Source organism: Tachyglossus aculeatus, chromosome 4 (genome assembly GCF_015852505.1).
Source record: "Tachyglossus aculeatus isolate mTacAcu1 chromosome 4, mTacAcu1.pri, whole genome shotgun sequence".
Lineage (NCBI taxonomy): Eukaryota > Metazoa > Chordata > Mammalia > Monotremata > Tachyglossidae > Tachyglossus > Tachyglossus aculeatus.
In genome coordinates, this window is record NC_052069.1 from 107,746,749 (window position 1) to 107,768,895 (window position 22,147).

General features: G+C 51.6%; 1 protein-coding gene across 1 annotated transcript in view; it reads right to left on the bottom strand.

Moving 5' to 3' along the window:
* The window catches only part of NOTCH1 (notch receptor 1), a 68,869-nt gene that overhangs the window by 28,765 nt on the left and 17,957 nt on the right, over window positions 1-22,147 (bottom strand). The window contains exons 3-6 of the mRNA XM_038745877.1: window positions 6,829-7,091; window positions 5,701-6,039; window positions 972-1,094; window positions 71-304 (exon numbers count right to left, since the gene is read on the bottom strand). Coding sequence (XP_038601805.1) covers window positions 71-304; window positions 972-1,094; window positions 5,701-6,039; window positions 6,829-7,091 — 959 coding nt within the window. The remainder of the gene's footprint in view (window positions 1-70; window positions 305-971; window positions 1,095-5,700; window positions 6,040-6,828; window positions 7,092-22,147) is intronic.

A 22,147-nucleotide genomic window follows, 5' to 3' on the forward strand; every position in this document is an offset into this window, starting at 1 on the left:
GGGAGGGCAGAAGTGGCTGCCAGAGGCAGACCCGGAAAGGCATCGGGGGCCGCGCTCGGCCCCGCCGTACCTGTCCGCCCGTGCGGGCACTCGCAATAGAACGACGCCACGCGGTCGTGGCACTTGGCGCCTTCGAAGCAGGCGGCGTTGGCACAGTCGTCGATATTCTCGCTGCAGTCCTCCCCGGTCCAGCCGTTGACGCAGACGCAGTTGTACCCGCCGTGGGTGTTATGGCAGGTGCCGCCGTTCTGGCAGGCGTTGGGCATGAGCTGGCACTCGTCCACGTCTTCAGTGCAGTACTGGCCTGCAGAGACGGACAGCAGGGAGGGGCAAGTGGACAAAAAGTCCCTCTTCAACAGCTGGAAGGAGATGGGTCGGGAGGGTTTAGGCTTCAGAGCGGACTGACCCGGAGCTGCAGGTCACTCGGATTTGGCGGGAGGCAGCTGCCTGCGCCGGGCGGTCAATCGGACCCTGTGTTTTGGGGCCAATTGCAGCAGCTGCCAGGGGCTGACAACAGCTGTGGGGATCACAAATAACTCCTTCACCCACCCCACCCCGGGGGGGCCGGCACGGGCCCGTGGCGGGAAGCGGTCTCTGCCTTGGGGGCTCTCATGACAGCCCAGGCAGGAGGAAAAGGCGGAGAGGACGAAGCCGGGGCCAGGCTAGGCTGGCAGTCCTGCGAGGCCTCTCCGGGCCACCCACTCGGTGGCGGGCAAGGGACAGGGTGCGGCTTGAACCTGCCAGCCCTGGTAGAGCCCTGAGACAGCCAGGTCTTGTGGGAGGGGCAGAAGGGTTTCACAAAGCTGAATCACTGTGGCAGATGCCCAACTCCGGGGCTTGGAGTTTCCTCCATCAGCAGGGACGACTCCAGGTTGAGCCCCTTAAAAGTCCCCGAGTTGTGCTCCTGCCCCGTCTGGATCCGTGGGCACCCGCCCCCTGAGGGCACCTTCCCTCTTCTTCCCCTGCATTACCAGTCCACTCTGGGGGGCAGCGGCAGTTGTAGGTGTTCACCCCATCCACACAGGTGCCTCCATTCTTGCAGTTGTTCCCGGGGCAGTCATCAATGTTGTCTTCACAGTTCTGACCGGTAAAACCTGACATGAGATAATAATAATTATGGTGTTACCTAAGTGCTTACTATGTGCCAGGCATTGTTCTAAGCGCTGGAGTGGGTACAAGTAAATCGGGTTGGACACAGTCCCTGTCCCCCGTGGGGCTCACAGATTCCCATTTTACAGATAAGGCAACTAACTGAGGAACAGAGAAGTGGAATAACTCACAAGGCCGCGCAGCAGACAAGTGGCAGAGCTGGAATTAGAACCCATGACCTTCTGTCTCCTAAGTCTGTGCTCTATCCACTATGCCATGTTGCTTCTCACAAGATATCATCCTCAGTCCTCTCCCTACCAAAAAGGGGCGGGACCTGCAGTGGGGTCATGGTTCCGGAACTGGCAAGACTCCAGAGAGCTCTCCCTCTGCTTCCTCAGACGCGGATCCCCTTAGATCAGACCCCCCTGGCCCCATGTACTCTAAGGTCTACAGCCCTGACCTGCTTACCTGATTCAAGCAGCCCCCTCCAATTTGGCATTCACCCAAGACTGCAGTCTGGCCAAAACCAGCCATCACCACTCTACAAACCGATTATCGCCAACCAAATCATTCTCTTTTTCTGTGACAGAAGAAGCTACTCGTGGTTTCTGGGGTTTGGTTTTTCACTCTTGCCCTGGCAGAGAATGAACCTTTCTTTGGGCCCTTTCCATTTCAAGGGGCCCGTTTCCCTCCAACCTGGCCCTGGGGCTTTATCTAGAAGCCATCCCAGCGGCTGGTTACCTATTAATCTGTTCAACTCCCTGAAGCTGGAAGATAAACAAGGAGGGTTGGATTCCAATTGCCTCCAAACTGCCATGCTGCAAGACTAACCTGTGGCAGAGTTACTAATTAACACCCCCAGTGCTATTCTTCTGAAGGCTTTCTGCCCTTGAGGAAAGCCAAGACCATTTCATCTTGCTTCTTTACAGCCTGTATTATTGTGCCTGTGACTGCTAAAGCCGTCTGCCAGCCCCACTCAGAGCCGGAAGCTGGCTTCAGGGAAAGGATTCCGGGGAGTGCCGGGAGACCGAACTTCACAGATCTCGCCTGATTGAAGAAAACTTCCACCTCTTGTTGGAAGAATGGATCTGAGCACCGCTCTCCCTCTCTCCTTCAGGAGTCTCTGAAAGGGGACCCCTGTGGAGAACCGGACCAGATAAGGTACAGTGCTCTGCACACAGTAAGTGCTCAATAAATATGATTGAATGAATAAGGGGCAACATATCAGGAACTCAGTGCACCCTTCCGTGGGGGGAGGGTCCACATAACAGCCAAAGAGGCTCCAGCAAATGGGACAATCTCTGAAAGTCAGTGGACATGGGGAGCCATCGCCACCATTCTCATTTGATCTCTTTTTGGCCTTTATTTGATAACTCATCATCTCTCTGGCCTCTCAGTCCCAGGAAGTGTGCAGTAGGAAAACACAAAAGACAAGATCTCATCCGTCTGGGGAAGTGGGGTGGGGGTTGGGGGCGCTTACTATCATCTAGGTTGCCCCTCATCTTTGCTGTGGGTTTAAGCGATGTTATTGATAGTAAACAGAGCCAGGCCTAACCTTTCCAGATAACTCTGACTGAGTAGATGTCAGAAACTCTCCATCTCAGTGACCCCCCCCACAAAAAACACACTCTTTTTCTCCCCCCATCCTGCCTCCCTGCCTCCAATCCCCAATTCCAGGCAGGGGGACAGAGAAGTGGATATGACCACCGCATGTCAATTTCTAGCTGGTACAATCGAATCTATGCTTGCACCACAACAGAAAGAGACATCTCTAAGAAGTGGCTACGTCTGTGTTGGCCAAACCATATGCTTTGCTTGGGTTTTATACTCAAAAACCCCAGAGGAGTTGGTGCTGAACCTGAGGATTATCCACCCTTGTTGCCTGGGCTGTGCGGGGAGAACCCTCCTCAGGGCCAATTTCAATGGACACTGGAAGTGGCTCCAATTCTGGCTTGTTCCTGCTGTTCTCCCTCTGCTACCTCAGAGACTGGGGCTTGACTCCATCTTTCTCTGCACATATTTGCAAAGTACTCCTGGGAGAGAAAGGAGCAGTGTGGCTTAGTGAAAAGAGCATGTGCCTGAGAGTCAAGAGCCCTGAGTTCCAATCCCAGCTCTGCCACTTGCCTACTATGTGACCTTGGATAACTTTACTGATCCATGCCTCAGTTTCCTCATCTGTAAAACTGGAAAGGGGAAGGTTCACTACTACTTTTCTAGAAAGCCCTGGACATTGAAAGGCTCCTAGCTTGGTGTTTTATAAGTTCCCATCAGACCTTGGTCAAGCTCCTCACATGGGCGAACCCACAACAGAACGACCACCAGGACCCCCAAGGAATTGAGAGGGAGAGAGGCTGGGCTCTTATTAAAATGCCAGGCTTCAGGCACCCTTGTCTGCTGGGCGCCCTCCTCTGCAAACCCAACGAGGGCACACCGGGTAATCTCTCCTGAGAGGTAGGGAGAGAGGGAGCCCCCACCTTGGGAGCTGTGAATCTGAAGTTGCCCCTGTGGGCTGAGGGCAAAGAAGCTTTGGCTCTAAAGCCAATCAGGGCCTGGATCAGAGGGAGGGAGGGGTGATGCTGATGAGCAGGCGACCTGGGGACAACCGCAGGGAGCTTACAGCTGGGGGACTTGAGCTAACTCATTCTCTCCTCCCTCCCTGTCCCCCTGCCCCCCCCAATCCTAGCACACACGCACACTGCCTCTCCCTGTCGGGTTTTCTTTTGATAAGTCAAACTGAAGCAAGACACCCACTTGCTTTGCAGGAAGTCTGCTAGTCTCAGTTCCACTTCCTTTTTTTTTCCGGCAAAGACCCGGCCGTGGCTGAACTGCGTGTTGCTGCCCTGCTCAAATCTCCTCTAACATCGGAAAGCGATCTGGCAGAAGTTCGTCCCCCGGAGGTCCAGTGGCTTTCCGAGGAGGCTCATAATTTGGTCAACCAACACCCAAGGCCTCCCCACACCAACCCCCAGGGACCAGAACTCAAAAGGGCAATTGGGAAATTAAAAAAAAAAAAAAATAAAACAACATTCCCCCAACACCTACAGCCTAAAGAGCATTTTCTCTCCTCCTTCCCCCACCCTCTAACCTGTACGTACGAACACCTTCGCCCACATCCCTTTTGGAAGGCAAAAATCTAGGGCCCAGGAATACCCGTTTTGACCGCAGACCTCATCACGAGATTTAGAAATTTCGCCTCTACTTTAACAGCTAGAGTTTAGTAGGTCATCTGCCTGGACCAGGAGACCTCATGAAATGCTCCCAGTCGTCTCAAAGTCTTCCCCTCTCACCTCTACCCTTGCACAGCAGGGAAGAAAAAACACCACCACCACCAGCCCATGACAAACCTTCCGAGTTTCTGGGCTAAGGTATGATAGCATCTCCCCAGCCTCGGGCAGATGCTTCCTTCTAACAGGGCTGGGGCAGCTGGGGAGAGGAGCAATTTATGTTCGAGGCGAGAACCCACTTAAACCAGCTCCTTGCTCCCCTCCTAGCTCCCAGCCTGGCTCGGAGCTGAGAGAAACCTCCCAGAGAGCTGGAGCTGGTGGCCAGTGGGCAGGAAATGAGTGAACTGCATGTCAGCAAAGGTGGGCTGAAAAGCCAAAGGCAGTCGGCAGGCAGGGTGGGTCGGGGCCCGCCTAGGGCAGGGAAGGGGGACGAGTCCAGGGCGCTGACACCCCGCCCCCTTCACACTGCGCACACCCAGACACACACGCAACCCTCCGTGGCACGGCCAAACCGAAAGGTCTCCTAAGGTTCACGGGCGGAAACTGCTTGCACATCACCTCAGGACGTCCCACCACATGTCCTCTCAGGGTGTGCTTCCTCTTTCCGCCAGCCAAGTCCACATCTCCTGCCCCTGCCCCCTGCCCACTAGAGCCTTCAGGTCAGGAAACCACGAGGGAGGGCCAGTCGACAAGCCTAAGGAGCAGTTCTGATGCTTTTACGGGAGGCTCTGGTGGAATCTGGTAGAAAGAGCCCCACGCTGAAACCTGGATTCTAATCCTGACTCTGCCACGGCCCTGCTGTGTGGCTTTGGGGAAGTTGCCGAGCCTCTCTGGGTCTCTGCTCGTAAGGGATGAGATTAATCTCACTCCTCCTTGCCACAAGGGGATGGTGTGGAGGAGAAATCAAGTGCTTGTCGAGAAAGTACTATGGGAATCGAAACGCTACAGAAATTCAAGGCAGTGTTATTGTTATAGTTATTATTACCATTATTATGTGAGAAGACAAAAAAGACAGCCCTTTTGAGACTACAGTCTCTACTAAACGTGGTTAAAGATAATAATAACAACTGTGGTATTTGTTAAGTGCTCAGTATGTGCCAGATTGTACTAAGCGCTGGGGTGGGAATAAAGTAACTGAGTTGAACAGAGTCCCACGTAGGGCTCGCAATCTTAATCCCCATTTGATAGATGAGGTAACTGAGGCACGGAGAAGAGAAGTGACTTGCCCAAGTTCACACAGCAGACCAGTGGCGGAGCTGGGATTCCTTTGGACTTCCAGGCTCACGCTCCTGCCACTAGGCCACTCTGCTTCAAGGTGGGAAGGGTGATCTAGGGAGGGAGAGGACAGGAGAGAAGAGAAGGCACGCATGGAGCACGGGGTGCCTACCTGGCAAGCAGGTGCATTCATAGGTGGTGTCTCCGGTCTGGCGGCAGGTCCCCCCGTTCTGGCAGGGGGAGGGGTTGCAAGGCACATAGAGGTGTTCGCAGTTCTGGCCCGTGTAGGCGGGCTTGCACAGGCACTGGTATGAGCCGACCTCATTGAGGCAGGTGCCCCCGTTTCTGCAGATGGCGGCGTTCTGGCTGCACTCGTTGACGTCCAGCTTACAATTTTGCCCGTGGAAGCCGGGCAGGCACTTGCAGACGAAGCTGGACTCAAATGGCAGGCAGTGACCCCCGTTGGCACAGGGGTTGGAGGCACAAGGGTCGGACTGCTGGCACGTCTTGCCTGGGAGGACACAGACCGGGGACGGGGGCAGAGGGGAAGGAGGCCTGAGTCCGCCGCCTCTCGCAAGGAGGGGACCCAAAGCAGGGAGAATAAAGGAATATCCCACTTGTCCCAAGGGGCAAATGAACAGGGATGATCGGGCCCCATTCCTGAAGACTCCCCAAACCCGGCATTGACACTTCAACGTGGGTTTGGGGGATTAGAGGGGGCCAGGGCAAGGCCTGGAGCAAGACCACAGAAGGAACTTCAAGTCCTGTCTGAGAACTGCAGGGGACAGATGAGTACTAGAGAAGCAAGGATGGGGCGTGGGGTGGGAGGTGGGGTGGTGCTGGGATTCCCTGACTTATTTAGCCTGATGTACTCAAATATTTGTGCTCGACAGCCAAGCCAGATCCTTCAGGCCAAAACAAATCTATTCTGGGGACTCGGGTGATACGGTTCAACCGAGTTATCCAGATGACGGCCAGCGCTCCCCTATTCTCTTTGCGCTGGGCTGAACCAGTCTCCGATTTCTGAGGCCCAAGGGTTCCACTCGTAGGATTCCAGGCCTTGTGGACACCTGGCAGTTACCGGATCTTCATGTCCAGTGAGAGGGGAGGGAGGGAGGGAGGGCTCAGGAACGTCACGGAGGAAACCGCAGTTTAGCCAAGACAACCCCAACTCGGGAAGGCTAAGGCTGACTTCCAGAAGTCAGGGCAACGAGTGGACAAGGAAAGGGGGGACGGGCAGGAAGCTGAGGGGGTGGGTGTGAGACCGTGGGGGTTGTGGCCGCTCGGCTTCCCCACCTACCTGACCACCCCGGGGGACAGCGGCACTTATACTCAGTCAACGTGATCAGGTCACACGACCCGCCATTGCGGCAGGGGTTGTTGAGGCAGGCGTTGTCCTCGGGAGTCAGGCACAAGCGGTCGGAGAAGCCCAGGCGGCAGGTGCACGTGTAGTCCACGGTGTTCCCGCGGAGGATGGCGTGGCAGGTGCCGGCATTCTTGCAGGGGGAGCTGAGGCAGGGGTTGGGGGCTTGGCATCGCTCGCCAGCGTAGGCCCCGCTGCAACTGTCGGGGATGAGAAAATCAATCAGTGGTATTTATTGAGTGCTTCCTTAATGCAGAACGAGAGTACGTTACGCCAGGGTTAGTAGACGAGTTCCCCGCCCGCAACGAGCTTACAGTCTAGAGGGTACACAAGGGGAGATAGCCTGGCCCTGGCAAATTCTGGTTCGGGCAGGTCCTGTGTGCCCTGGATTCGGAGGAGGAGGAAGAGTTGGGGGTGAGATGGGGGTGGACAAAGGAAAGAAAGTCTCGGAATTTCAGCACATCTCTCTTCACCTGTCATTGTGGTCTAGTAGACAGACCCCTGGGAAAAAGGTTCTAGGGTCATATTTGGTCTCAGGTGTGCTGTTTGGGCTTGGATTATTTGCTGCACTTTTCTGAGCCTCAGTTTTTTCCATCTGTACAATGGGGGAAACCAAACCAGCCGTTCCCTAGTTCACAAGGCTGGAGGGAGGACAGATGAGATAAATGATGTGAAAACACTTTAGAAAATGAAACGCTCAATAAAGTCTCCATTTATTAACAGTTTTCTAGTTCTGGCTGGAAAAAAAGCTATGCAGGTGCTAGGAGGAAAGGAAAAAAACAACAAAACAGCGACTACCATGGCACAAACAAGGTGAATCAGGAGCCGGTCTGGCCCTTTTCTGGGCCTTCTGCTCCAATCCTGTATGACCCCAGGTCCAGAGTCACAAAAGCTGAGCTGTTGGCTGAGCTGAGCTGGGACCTCTAGTCTCTTCCACCCTGAGGCTGCCTAGCCTTTGTGGGGAGGGGAGAGGGAAAGGAGAGAAGGCAAGGCCTTCAAGCTGCTCCAGTCCCCCTCCGTCCATCCCAGGAGAGCTGCAGCTGCACTGAGAACATTCACACCAGCCCTGGGATCCACATTCCCACCTGTTGCCAACATTTTCCAGGGCCCGGGAGGGCCATCAATCACCCCAGATCAAAGGGTCTGAGCCATCTTCCAGCTTCCTCTGGCCAGGGCAAGGAGGAGTGGACAAAAGAACAAGCAGAGCATCAGTGGGGGGCCCAGACCCCTGGAGTCCCCTGGAGCAGAGAGGAAGGGCCAGTCATCTGACAGCCTCAGCAGCCACAGGCATCCCCACAGGGTGACCCCCAAGGTGACCGTGCCACCCTGGGGGAAGGTAACATGCTTGTGCCAAGATGATGCCAAGATGGGCTGGCCGGGCAGCTGGGCTCCACTAACCAAAGAGATCCAAATGCAGGGCAAAATCTGCTGAAGAGGGCAATGGACCTTTCGCCATGCACCCGGAAAGGCTCCGGATGCATTTTCAGTCCTGCCAGCCTACCATGCTGCTTTTAACTCCCCCGACAACTAGCCCAATTCCCACACACACACATATGCACTGACCGTTTACAATAAAAACTCCCTGAGTTTGTGGCTGGGGGTAAGTCTTGGCCAAAGATGGGCCTCATACAGCTTTAATTCCCCCACCTCCCAACCCACCCTTGAAAAAGAAACAAGACCTCTACAGACACAAATCAGATTAATGAGGGTAGGCCAATTCCTTCCTCAATCTTCCTCCTTGAGTTGAATGAATATACATGAGTATTTATAAAAAGGCAGATTCCCTAGTTGCTTTTCCACTTCTACTTTTCTCTTCCACTCCCCCGGCCACAGACTTTGGCCCCTTTTAAAGAAATAGAAACCTCAGAGAGGAGGCAGCTGGTGGAGGAATGGGATCACACCAAGAAACTCCAGAAGTTCCCTAGTGAGTTAGATGCCTCCGGAGGAGCACCCCAGAGGTGACAGGAGCACTGTCTTTTCCACCCAAACCAGGTCCCTGAACAGTTGGTTTTTACCCGAGTGGTTTGGAGCAGCTGTGTTGGGGTGGCTGAGCTGGACTGAGAGGCTCTCTAAATTCCCTCCTTCGTTCCTCTCTTCACGAATAATAACTGTTATTTCCTAAGCGCTTACTATGTGCCAAACACTGGAGTAGATAACACAGTCCTTGCCCCCATGTGACTTACCGTCTAAGGGGAAGGGAGGGCTGACATTTAATCCCCACTTTACAGATGATGAAACCAAGGCCCATAGAAGATAAGTGACTGGCCCAAGGTCAAACAGCAGGAGAGTGGCAGAGCAGGGATTAGAATACAGGTCACCTGGCTAAGGCCTTTGCCTTTCCACTAGGCCATGCTCCCCTCAGCCTAGGGTTTACCCCCATATGGGGACCGTTGGCATTTGCTGAGCACAAACATTGCCTCAAGACCCCCCACCCACTTCCCCCTTCCTACAGGAAAATAGAAAAGCTCCAGGGAAGAGGCCCACACATTTTCTGACCTCAGGGGCTGGGAGTTCTATACAGTCCTGGGATAGGAATGTGGGGGGGCCAGGGGGTGGGGCAAAAGGGGGAGGCATTGAGTAAGTGGCTTTAGCCTAGATGACAGGTGGGTCAGATGGGCTGCTCTGGAACAGATGACTTCTCAGACAGCTGCATAGGAGCTTCCTTCAAGATAAAACCCAGTCCCCAAATCTCGTTCTCTAATCTGGCCTGGACAGCAATAAGAGAAACAATCTGTCTTCCCTAACAGACACCTACCTACAAGCCAGGCCCCAGCCTTTATCTCTTCTGATGGCCTCAAAAACAAAAAACAGTGGGGGGGGACGCAAAATGGTCCCTAGGCCCCACCATCTGTTACCAGAAGCCAAAAGGCCCAAACCAACTGGCTTGGGGAAAACAAAAACCAAAATGACTTGTTATACACTGCAGGGGGAGGCAGGGTGGGGATGGGAGGGGGGGAGAGAGGGACACTTGTTTGCTGATATACCACAAGAGATTGGGCCTTTATTGCCAGCCTGGCTCTGAAGGAAGAGAGACAGTGGGATACGGAGACAAGAAGGGGGAGGAGGAGGAAGAGGAAAAGTGGAAGGGGGAGGAAAAGAGTAACGGATGAAGAGAGTAGAAAATGGAGAGTGTTTAGGAGCCAAGATTGGGGAGTGGAGGAAATGGGGAGAAACTCAAACATGTCCCTGTTGAACCTGCCTGGTCTACCATGGCCAATCCTGGCAGGCACTGGGATCCTCGTAACCCAGCCCCGGAGACTCCCGGGCCAGCCTCATGGAGCTGCTCCTGGGGATATCTGCGTTTGTGCGGTGCTCATCCCATCAAACTGGCTCCTCCTCCTCTTTTAGTCTTTATTCCTCCCCTGCCCGAGGCCCGGTGAAAGAGCCAAGCATGGATTAGAAGGGGAGAGCACCCCTCCCCTCTGCCATGTCAATGCCACTCATTGTTCATCTTGGCCTTGGGCACAGGCTCAATGGCAGAAAGGACTTCTCTTTCTTCTTTTCCCAAGCCGTTGACAGCGTCGGGTCTGGAGGAAGCTTGAGGGGAGGAGGGGAGAAGGAATTTTTCAAAGCAGCCAGAGAAATTGCGGCGACGGGTCCCGTCAATACCTCATGGGCATGCGCCCTCCTGTCCGGGCTCCCCATCTTGGCTTGGCAACGCCTGGAGCCGCCCATTTCCCTCACCGAAATTCCCCCTCGTGGGCCAAGACGGCAGCTTGATTCCACCCTGGCCGAGGCTTTAGGGGCCGCACTGGACCAGAAACCCTAGAAGAGGTTGGATTGGGTCAGGGGTCCTTCATCCTCCAAACCCACCTTGGCACCCACCAGGTTCTCACTCCTCCCTCCCTGCCAGTCCCAATCCCAGTATGTTCTGGGCTGAATGCACTAATCCCACCTCTGGGAGGACAGACTCTTAAGAATTGTCTTCCAAGGGTGTTCAGCCACCCCCTTTCCCCGGACCCCCAACCATCTCAATTTTCCCTCCCGAGTGACAGTGCATGAATACTTCGCTGCTCCACACTGGCCCGCTCCAGTCTTTCGGTCGGCCAAATAACACCGGACTGGCCCCCTGTCCTGCCTCAATACCACCAGGAGTTTACAAAACACTGAATATTATAATTAGGCAGGGATGAAACCCAGCAGGCCTTCCTGCTGATCCAAGCCCCAGAGCCACAGCCGAACCCCCTGGCATTCACTCCACCAAACACGCCGGCTTCAGAAAGACCGTGTTGGGGGGAGAAACAAACCAAAAGAAAAAGAAACTTCCAAGTACATTTATATCCTATTCCTCCACCCCCGCTTTTTTTTTTACTCCCCCCACCCCCTTTTTCCTTTTAATAAAAAAAGGAAAAAAAAAACCCAATTCGGATTTCATTGTTGAGGATTGTGTGAGAATTTGTAAGGATTTGGGGACATTTCAAGTTAATGAGATCGTATTATCCAGGCCCAATGAAAAAGAAAATGTGTCTAATAAATCAGGGCATCTGCTGGGCTTACAAAGGGCTGGAGGGAGCAGGTGTGCATGTTAATGAGGGGGAGCAGCTGCTCCAGATTCAGCAGTCCAATCGGAGGCTAGAGTCGGCAGAGGGGCTTCGGGTGGGCTGGGGGCCGGGCGGCAGGAAGCTAGGCTTCTGGGTGGCTCAATAGCATCTCCCTCCATTTGGGAACGCAACAGGTTGCGTTTGGAGGCCTGCTGTTCATATGAGAGACCCCATTGTCGTCCCTGCGCTGGGCTGGGGAGCCAGTGAGAGCATGCTTGGCTTGCAGCTCTTCAAAATCCCCTTCACCTCTGGATTTTCACAATGGCCTGATGCTGAAAATGTCCCCCACTGGAGGGGGGAGAGGGAGGAAGAGAGAGACAGAGAGAGAGATTTCTAGGCAAAATTCCTTCATAACTTTGGACAAGGACTCGTGGTGAAATCCAGCCCTGCTTCCTTTGGTGAAGTGAGCAACTGAAGAATGGAGAAATTCCCAGGAAAAGCTAGGACCTGAGTTGAAGAGATACCATTCCACAGAAAACTGCTGCCTCCAGAGTTGATGGGTGCCTGACTGGGCAACTGACATAGCAGAAAGAGACATGGGCGGCTCAATGTTTCAAACTGTTGCCAAATCTCAATGTTCATTCATTCATTCATTCATTCATTCAATCATATTTATTGAGTGCTTACTGTGTGCAGAGCACTGTACTAAGCACTTGGGAAGTACAAGTTGGCAACATATAGAAACGGTCCCCACCCAACAGCGGGCTCACAGTCTAGAAGGGGGAGACAGACAACAAAACAAAACATATTAACAAAATAAAATAAATAGAATAGTAAATATGTGCAAGTAGAGTAATAAATCTGTACAAACATATATACAGGTGTTGAGGGGAGGGGAAGGGGGTAGGGCGGGGGGGTGGGGAAGGGGAGACGAAGGAGGGGGCTCAGTCTGGGATGGCCTCCTGGAGGAGGTGAGCTTTCAGTAGGGCTTTGAAGGGAGGATGAGACCTAGCTTGGCGGATGTACGGAGGGAGAGCATTCCAGGCCAGGGGGGGGGACGTGGGCCGGGAATGCTCTCCAAGAACACTTAGCCCTCCTAAATTCCACACCCACCAGTGCCCTCAGGAGAAGAGAAAGGCCTCGCTGAAACCTCCAGCCATCAACTCGGACTCATTTTCCCATCAGCCCCCAGACTGGGAAGAGAGGCCAAGAGTACATCGTGCCAGTTAGTTTGGCTATAGGGAATGGAAGCTGACTAGCAGGCAAAGAGGATGCAAAGATGCAGGGAAAACCAGGTCCAGTAACCTAAAGACCTTTAAGAGGGAAAACAATAAACAAGCAGAGTTACATTATGTGTTCTTGCCCAAACTGCATTAATGAAGACTGATTTCAGCCTATAAGGTCCAAGGCAGCCCTCTCCACAGATCCTTCCCTTCAGGAAGCTGACTTCTCTATCCTACAGACCAAGTTTCTCCTTTACCTCCTTTCAGGCCTCCCCAAAACTCACTTCCCCACCCAGACCTTCCGTGGCTAATGTCTGCGCCAGTTATGTCAGTGGGCGCTACATTCCTCTGACACTCCAGGTTTTGTTGACATATAACTTACACGGTAAGGTCTCTCCCCTAAGTGACTGTTTCCTTTACCATTCCTTTCCTACTATAAATAGTGAGTTTCTCTGAGCGCTTACTACTGTAAGTAGTCGGATAGTAGTGATGGGTCCCGTTGAATGCCGCCCCTTCAGAGGTGGGAAGGGACAGCCCTATTTTCTTCCTTGCAAGGTGGGAATCAAAACCCAGGAAGATTCTCTTGTCTCTTCTCCAGCTGCAGGGCCCAGGAGCTAAGATTAGACTCTGATCATTCACAATTCCTGCCTCAAGTGGCATAGACCATGTTGAAATCTGGCACTATTTCACTCACGGTCCTGGGAACTCAGCAATTCCCAGCTACTTCAGACCTTCCTCTCTTCTTCTCTCTCGCTTAAATAAGCCCAACTTGACCGATCACAGACAGCTTGCCCAGGCTCATTCCCCACGTTGACCACTTCACCAGGACCCCGCCTGTTCTTTTCTTCAGCCAACACCATCCCCTAAAACATGTGGATTGGTGGGGTGGGCAGTTCGGATCAATCATATTTATTGAGTGCTTTTGGTGTACAGAGCACTGTACTAAATACTTTGATGAGTACAATGCAAGAGGGTTGGTGGACACACTCCCTGTCCACAAAGAGCTAACAGTCTAGAGGGTTCTAACCAATAGGTACTTGACAGACTTTTCAGTCTACTCCTCTGGCTTTGGCAGAGACCTATCAAATGTGCCACCATTTTCAAGAAGGTGACCAAGGATGCTTGGAACCCCCTCCTCAACTCTAAAGCCAAGAGACCTAAAAGAGAACTTGACAGTTCAGAGACCACCAGAAAGACCCTCAACATCACCAACTTGTGTGGGGACTGGGTATCATCCTCTTCATTTCATTTTATTTACATTTCAACCCACATTTCTAATGTCATCCCCTAAATCCAGAAACTACAATGGGTTTAGACCAGCAGCCCCTTCAAGCCCAGCCAATCCAGGAGTTAAAACTTCCTAGGAGTTAAACTTGTTTAAAAAACAGAGATGGGATGACTTGTTTTCCTCCCTTTCCCAGAAGTAGAGCCTTGAGGTCTCAAAGTAAGATTTTTAAAAATGGAAAGGAAAGGGGAAATTTCCAGAATGTGGATCCAAGAGAAGAAGACTGATAAAGCAAAATGAAAGGAGGGGGGAGGGGGGCAGCAAGAAGGAGGAGAGGAAAGTAAGGAAAGAAGCTCCTGCAGAGCCATGTCTTGGCCCAGCTTGGCAGCAGGGCTTCCGGCAGACGCCCAGAACGCACGCCAAATGGTGTTCTGTGTCTGTCGTTTCAGTGAATATCACCTCCCCTTTTGTTCCCTTCTTTCAATATTTCCACCGGGCTGGGCTTTTCTGTCTCCACCCCACCAGCCCCGAAGTTGGTCCTCTCCATCCGCACTCGCTCTATAGAAATGCAACTCCTGAAAGTATCCCAAGGCAGATGTTTCCGTGACCTTTCACCCAAGACTAATTCTAAGTTTTGCTGTTTTCCTTTCTAAGCTAAGCTGCCATCTGCCACCCCAGGGGACAAATGACAAACCTCCCTTTTAGAGGGAAAAAAAAAAGAAAAACTCCTTCTAACCAGGGAAATAGAAACAGACGCTCATACAGAGACCTATCCAGCTCAAGTTACTATAATGACTACTGTTTCTCGGCATGTGATGGGAGATGACTTGTCCAAAGGCCCCCAGATTCACAATTTTAGTGAGTGACTTCTGTGGGGGCCCAGCGCTTAGAACAGTGCTTTGCACATAGTAAGCTCTTAATAAATGCCATCATTATTATTATTATTATTATTAAGGCAGCTTATTTGATAAGCATCAGGAGGACTCAAAGACATTCTGCTGTATCTTCTTTCCTTCTTCTGGGATTTGCTCAGCACTTACTGTGCCAGGCGCTGTTCTAGGCGCTAGGGTAGATACAAGACACTCAGGTTGGACACAGTCTATGTCCCACATGGGGCTCAGTCTTGATCCCCATTTTACAGATGCGGGAACAGAGAGGTGAAGGGACTTGCCCAGGGTACCATAGCAGACAAGTGGAAGAGTAAGGATTAGAACACAGGTCCTTCTGCCCCCCGCCCCCCCAAGCCTGTCCATTAACCACTAGGCCACACTGCTTCTCTAAGCAATTGCTCTGCTTATAGGGCAGCCCACTGGGCTGAATTGATCTCCTCTGGACCCTTGGTTAGTCTTAGAACCACAATGTGGGCTAGGAGGGAAGCCGCTAATAGCGAAGGGAGCCATTTTTGACCCATCCATAGAGCCTTATTTCAGATGAAATAGCTTCTGCCAGAGGTTTGCCTGAGGCTGCAGAACAAGAGCTCGTTGGTTAGGTTGAGACAGAAGCTGGCTAGGTTCAGATGCCCTCCAGGTCCTTGTGTCCCTTTCTCCATTTAGAGACAAGCAAGGGGGGTATGATGTCAAGGTTGGGGCTCAAGGAGTCTTTGGAGAACACCATTCTGAATTGTGGCACCCACAGGGGCTGGACTAGGATGCCACGGTCTCAGGGTCCATGTCTGAGGAAGAAGGTAGGACCAGCCAGGAAAATCCCACCCTCACAGGGCTCCTTTATCTCCTGCTCATGTAAATCCCCAGAGCCTCCCCTGGACCCAAGGTACTTGGGTCAGATCAGACATCACTGGGAGCGCTGGCTGAGCAGTGAGATGAGGGGTGGAGGCGGAGCTGCTGAGCAGGGGCAAACCCTGTTTCAGGAGAATCGGGGGGAAATTCCTGAGAAAATGAAAAAAAATCCCCAATGTCAGGATTAGATTTACGCGCATCGGGCACCGCCGGTGACCTCTCCCTTACCCTTCTGTTCCAAAACGTCCCCACCACGCTGGCACCCGTGGGAAAAAGCACTTGGAAGAAAGGGGTCATGGCTTTAATTAGCCCTTGCCAACCTCCGACCCCCCTCACCCCCCGCTTTCTAAATTAATTAGCAGGGCCTCTGGTTTCCCTGGCCCGGGGAACAGTCTTGGAAGCATTTCCAGGTGTTGGCAGGTTGGTCCGCTCCCAGCTCTGCTGCTCAGACACAAGGTGGCCCACCCGCCCAGAACACTGTGACTTCTGGCTCAGCCTGCTCTCCAGCTGCGCCCTTACCACTTTTATGAAATGCTGGGCTGGGTCAGAAGTTGCTGGAGTCCCTGCGGGCAAGGAGATAACCCGCACCATAGCTCTGCCCCGCACTCTTGGCCCAAATCAAACCCTCGAGAAAAAGGGGTGAACAAAGCGGCGTTCCAATTACCAGAGACAAATTCTGGGTCTTTCAGGCCCATGCTAAATCTTCACCAGGCGTTTACCTGCTTGGACCCCTTGGCAGCAGAAGGGATCACTCACCTTTCTCCCTGGGTAAGTTCCTCTGACCCCAGGCTTGCCCTACAAAGAATTCAAGTCACCAAACGAAGAGACGTCTTATTTTATTGATCGTGGAGGATGTTGCTGGAGAACAGGTCTCGAGACCATCAGCGATGCCATTACATGGTCAAACAAATTAGTGGTCCCATCCTGCTCCCTATTCCTGGGCACGAAAAATGGGATGCTTGCTGGAACCATGGGATACGTGCCTTCTTGCCCTCTCCATTACCCCTCGGAGGGGGGAAATCCCTTTCTGATGTGAGTTAACCCACTGTCACATGTCCTGGAACCACTGACTTTTGACTGGGCCTAGATGATGTCTTTTGATGGGCAGCTGTTCCTCGACCCTGCCACTGAAATGCTGGCCGCTTCCCCCTCTTCCCTGGAACAGCTGGGCGGGAATCACAGCTAGACTCCAAGACCTGAGTGGGAGGGAGGAGGTACGGAGTTCCGTCTTGACACACTTTCCCCCAGTCCTGCCTTCCCTGGAGCACTTCAGAATCCGCTGCAGCTATAACTACCCCAACTGCACCCTATTTTCCTCCCATCCCCGGTGGCATTTTATGAAGCACTTAAAGAGGAGCGGAATGGAATGACTTAAAGATGAGCATAATGACTTGAAGGCATGCAATCAGAGCAGTTCTCTGGCACAGGATTCCTGCTGTTGCTGCTGCCTGTTTTCTAAATGCGTCTACCAACTCTATTATATTGTACTCTCCCAAGAGCTTAGTACACTGCTCTGCACACAGTAAACACTCAATAAATGACTGGTTGATCGATTGATAAAGGTAAAATCAAATCTCTTTTCTCCAGCAACCCAAACACCTTTCTTCAGCAAAGAGATTCTGGTTCTTACATCTCTTCCTGGGATCCCCAAACTTCTGGCACTTTCTGGACCTCACTAATCCCCCTTCTCCTTTGGGTCACACAGTTACTGTGTCTCTCTCCTCATTTCTCCTAGAGCCAACTCTTTGATCTTCCCCTAATGAAGGATCCTCTAGGCTTGGCTTCAGACAAATTGGGTAGGCATTGCGTGTGACTCTTCAGGGTCTCTTCTCAGTTCCTCCTGCAAGCCTTTTCATACTAGGGATGAGTTGGGAATGATGGGCAGCTAGGATGGTTTAATGCCTAGACTGTAAACTCCTTGTGGGCAGGGGACATGTCTACCAACTCGAACTGTACTCTCCTAAGTGTTTAGTACAGTGCTCTGCACCACTGATGGACTGATTGGTCGCTAGGGAACTGCCATGATGCATCCGGGTGCAGATTTCTCCCTAGGTCTTTGACCAGAGAATCTGTGTGTCCACTGAGCCCCCAGCACCTGGAATCCCTACACCACTCCTGCCAAAGAGGCTGAGGCCTCACAAAAGAAAGAGTCAGAGAACTAGTTCAGGGAGACAGCAGATCTTGAAGGAAGTAACAGACCTGAGGGTTTGTGAGCTAGGTAATCCCAAGGAATCTCTCCCAATTTTAGGGCCCTGAAAATGCTATTTTGGGAAGGATCACTAGTGTAGGGGGGGCTATGTTGAGTAGGAGATGGACGCATCATGAGGGAAATTCTGGCCAGAGATCAGAATCTTTTAAAGATGTGGCTGCCTGTCACCCGGGCCAGTTCTATTTTGGCCATCATATCTGAACAGGCCACAGTGGCCTACAGGGAAAGTGAACGTCAGCTTCAGAGGTTAGGGGTCGGGGGGTGTCCAGGTCCAGGAAAGGTTCCCCTTTCAATCAGAAATTGAGAGAGTACAATACAACAGAGTTTGTAGATGTTACCTGTCCACCATAATGAGCTTACAGTCTTGGGGGGCGGGGGGGAGAAAGAGTATAATACTTAATATGAACATAAATGCTGTTAGAGTATACCCCCTTAGGCTGGTGTTTCCAGAGGGGGTAGCAGAGCAGTGGAGCATGGGGATGGGGAGGAAAAATGATAAGATGCAGCAAGTCAGTTGGTACCTTTTAACCTTTCAATCACCCCTCAGGCGGCTTAGGCCACCAAAACTAAATTAAGATCTATGTTTCACTGCAGTCAATACTCTGTCTTAGGACCTGCTGTAAAATTCCCTACAAGCCTTTGTCCACAGCTGCCCAACCGATCAGTTAAAGCACCCCAACAGTAAACAAGGGCCAGGGGAGAGGGAGGTGTGGCACTTTTATGGTTGAAAGCCTAGTCCTTTTAATCTTACATTGTCTCTCATTTTGCCTTTAGATCAATGGAGCGGGGTGCATTTGGGCATGAGAACTCACTGTTACCAGTGCCCTAGTGTTTTGGGATTGGATTTTTTTTTAATGAAAAGTTGTGAGGATTAGCAAGAAGAGTACTCTAAAGATGTAAGACAGTGATTTCTCCCCCACCCCCTGCCACCCCAACACCTGCTTCTTCAAACCACAAGGCTTCTGTTCAACCTGATCTCTCTTCTGTACAGCCAAACACCCTCCTAATTACAAGGACAGCCCAGTAGGTTGGGGATAATATTACTTTGAAACTTCACCTGCAGTCTTGCATTGTGGTTTCTGGCATCTGCGGCCGTTACTGAACAGCAGAACACTTGGTGGTAATTCCCTCCAGGTTCCCAGGGCTGCAGAAATAGAGAACCCTAGCAGTAAGGGGTTGGGGTGGAGATTTGGTGGGTAGGGAGGGCTGGGAAAAGGGCCTATGGGAAGAGGGTCAATGAAAAGCTGTGTGCCTGGTGGAGGTGAAACGCATTAGTCTGCCCTGTACTGTTTCATCTTTCTCAGTCCAAAATGGCAAGAGGCTGGAAAGAAACTAAACGAGGACTGATAACCCCAGAGGCAGGGCAAGGGGACAGAGACTGAACTGAAACTATTACCCACCCCCAGGGGCTTCAAGCCAGGTGGCAGCAGCAAGGCATCCAGGTGGAACACGCCACCAGCCCCACCGCTCTCCCTCTCCAACCCGAGATGCCCCTTTAGGTTAGGATGGAGGGAAAGCTATTCCCAGCACACCACTAATGGGTGGGAGAGGGGTTCCCCAACAGGCAATTGTGGTCTCAACTTAGCTGGCCCCTAGGCTGGCTTGTGACCCCAGGATCACTGGCCCGGCCTTTCTACAAGACCGAAACGCACCGCAAAGCTGCTTTTTCTGTCTTCCCTTCAGGGTTTTGCATACCAGGACTGTCTGATAACGCCAATTATGAAGACAAGTGCAGGGATTTGCTTTTATCAGCAACAGAGCCTGAAGAGTTTAAGTGTCAGTGGAAGAGATTGCTGTTCTCTCCTTCTCACTCCCACTGCTCTTCTTATTCTTCCACCTTTGCGGGGCACAACTCTCCCCCCACATTCCTCCAGCCCAATAGTCAAAACCAAAAGAAAAGCCTGGTTGGGCAGGACTGGTACCAAATCTTGGCACCAAATTGCCTTTTAAAATATTCCAGTCCCATCCCACCCAACACAACTTATCACAGGTCAAAGAGCCAAGGACCAGATCATAGCCAAGGGTGAGAGATCAATCAATAAATGTTATTTATTGAGTGCTTAGCATGTGCAGAGCATTGTACGAGGTTCTTGGGAGAGCACAACAAATACAACAGAGTTGGCAGACATTCCTTGCCCACAACAAATAGGTATAAGTGAACCATCTTTTTCTTAACCTGAAGTGCCAGTATGATCATTTTAAATGTGCCCAGCTTCATCAGGAAGAATTTAATGCAAGAAAGGAGATAACCAAGAGGGAAATTCACTTTTGTCCATATTTCTAAACAGGCAGCATTGCCCTGAAGACTACTTTAGTGCTGAAATCATGCTTTCTGCCATAAGGAAAACAATCTATGAATTCAGAATTCTATCCTCCGAGTAGCTCCAGGTGTTCAAAGGTGTTAAATATTCTTCCTCTTCTAAAATCAAAGGGAAACCAAGGCCCAGAAGTTGAGCAACTTTCCAAAGGTCATTCATTCATTCAATCGTATTTATTGAGCGCTTACTGTGTGCAGAGCACTGTACTAAGTGCTCGTACTAAGCGGTCACCCAGGAACCCAAGGACAGAACAAGGAATATACTCCAGGCCCTTGCTACTGACTAACCTATGACCTCCCCCTCTCTAGTGGGCTCCTCTTACCCAAAAGGGGATGAAGTGAGTCAGCTGAAACCTTCTAACAAATACACTAGCTGAGTGAGGAGATATTCATTTGCAATTGAAAACAGAAATGAATCAACCTTGAATTTCCCGCCCCTTAACTAGCAGGGACTTTCAGAACCCCCACTTCTGGGCTGATTTCCTGCATCAGTTTCCAACAGCAGGCAGGGACTCTCCTCTGCAGGCCTGTTGCGGCTTTATTTACACTGCCCTAGAGTCAGTCCTGCTAACAGAAGACTAGGAACAGAGAGAGGGATTCCTGGCTAGGTTTAATCCAAGATTAAATTAATTAATCTGAGATTCTGCAGCCAACGCATCTCTCTGGAGTAAAATAATTCTGGCGGACTCGGGCAACAGCAGGGCCAAAACTATAACCACATTCCCTAAAAACAGTGTCCAGCAAAGAGATCTCCTGGCAGGAGAAGGCCTGAGCTCACTTCAGGGAAGCCGAGAAATTTCACTTCACCAGAGAGCGCTGAATAGATGTGGGCAACTGACTAAAGTAATTTACACTTAAGATCCAAACAGGGAGGCCCAGCTTCGGTCAAAATGTTACGGACCCAAAGCCAGTCCAAAGCAAGTCACTTAACTTCACTGTGCTTCAGTTACCTCACGGGTAAAATGGGGGTTACGAACGGGAGCCCCATGTGGAACATGGACTGTGTCTAACCTGATGAGCTTGTATCTACTCCAGCGTTTAGTACAGTGCCTGGCACAAAGTAAGCCTTAACAAATACCATTAAGGTAAAGAAGGAAAAGAAAAGGCTTGCTTCTCCTTCTGGTCAAATTCAGCTGGATCTGGCACCACATGAGGAGCTGTCCGAGTGCCCTGATTTGGGGGGCAGGAGGAGGGGGGCAGTCATGGGCTTCACACCCATAAGCAACTACCCCATGGTCACAGGGTTTGCCCTAGGTGCCTGAGTTGACCAGACGAGGGGCACGGACATATCAGACACAAGCATACCTGTCTCTCGGCCTGCTTACCAGGTGTCACCCACGCAGGATTCTGAAAAGAGGATCTAGGGACCCGGTGGGTACGTGATGGGGAAGGGCACAGAGGGCACAGACCCAGTAATGTATGACTGAGTGGGGACTCTCACAGTGTCATTTCCTTTCAGGACCGTTTTAAGATCCGAAGTGGATCTTGAGAAAGTAATCCAGAAGATGAATAAGCATTGGGTACCGCCCGGCCCTTGTGTTTCCAGCCTGTCACCCCACCCCAGTTTTTTGCAATCCATTTCATAACCTCATCTCCTGAGATGGAACAGTCCCAGGGGAAAGACAATGAGGTCTTATATCCTGCCAAGCTCTGACAAATACAAAAACGTGAGGATAGAGGGTGGAGAGGGGCAAGAGGAGAAGACAAGGCGACACCAATTTGAACAGTTACATTTGACTCTGTCATGGAAGAGGAATCACCCATTTCACTGAGGAGGAATGTTTTTCCAAAAAAGTCTGGGACCCAGGTGGAAACAACATAAGAAAGAATTTTACCTTCAACGAGGGAAGTGAAAGCCATGAGGGTTAAGGTTGTTTAGGGGGAAAAAAAGGAGTGAGAAACAGAAAGGAGGGGGAAAAAAATCTTTCAACCTTCCCAGGAAAAGACAGATCTTTTTTTTCCCCCTCCCTCCTTTCCCGGGACTTCTGCTAAACTTAACCAAGGAAACCACGAGTGCGGGTGAAAGACTCCACATTCTACACCTTCCGTCTGCAGAAATCCCTGT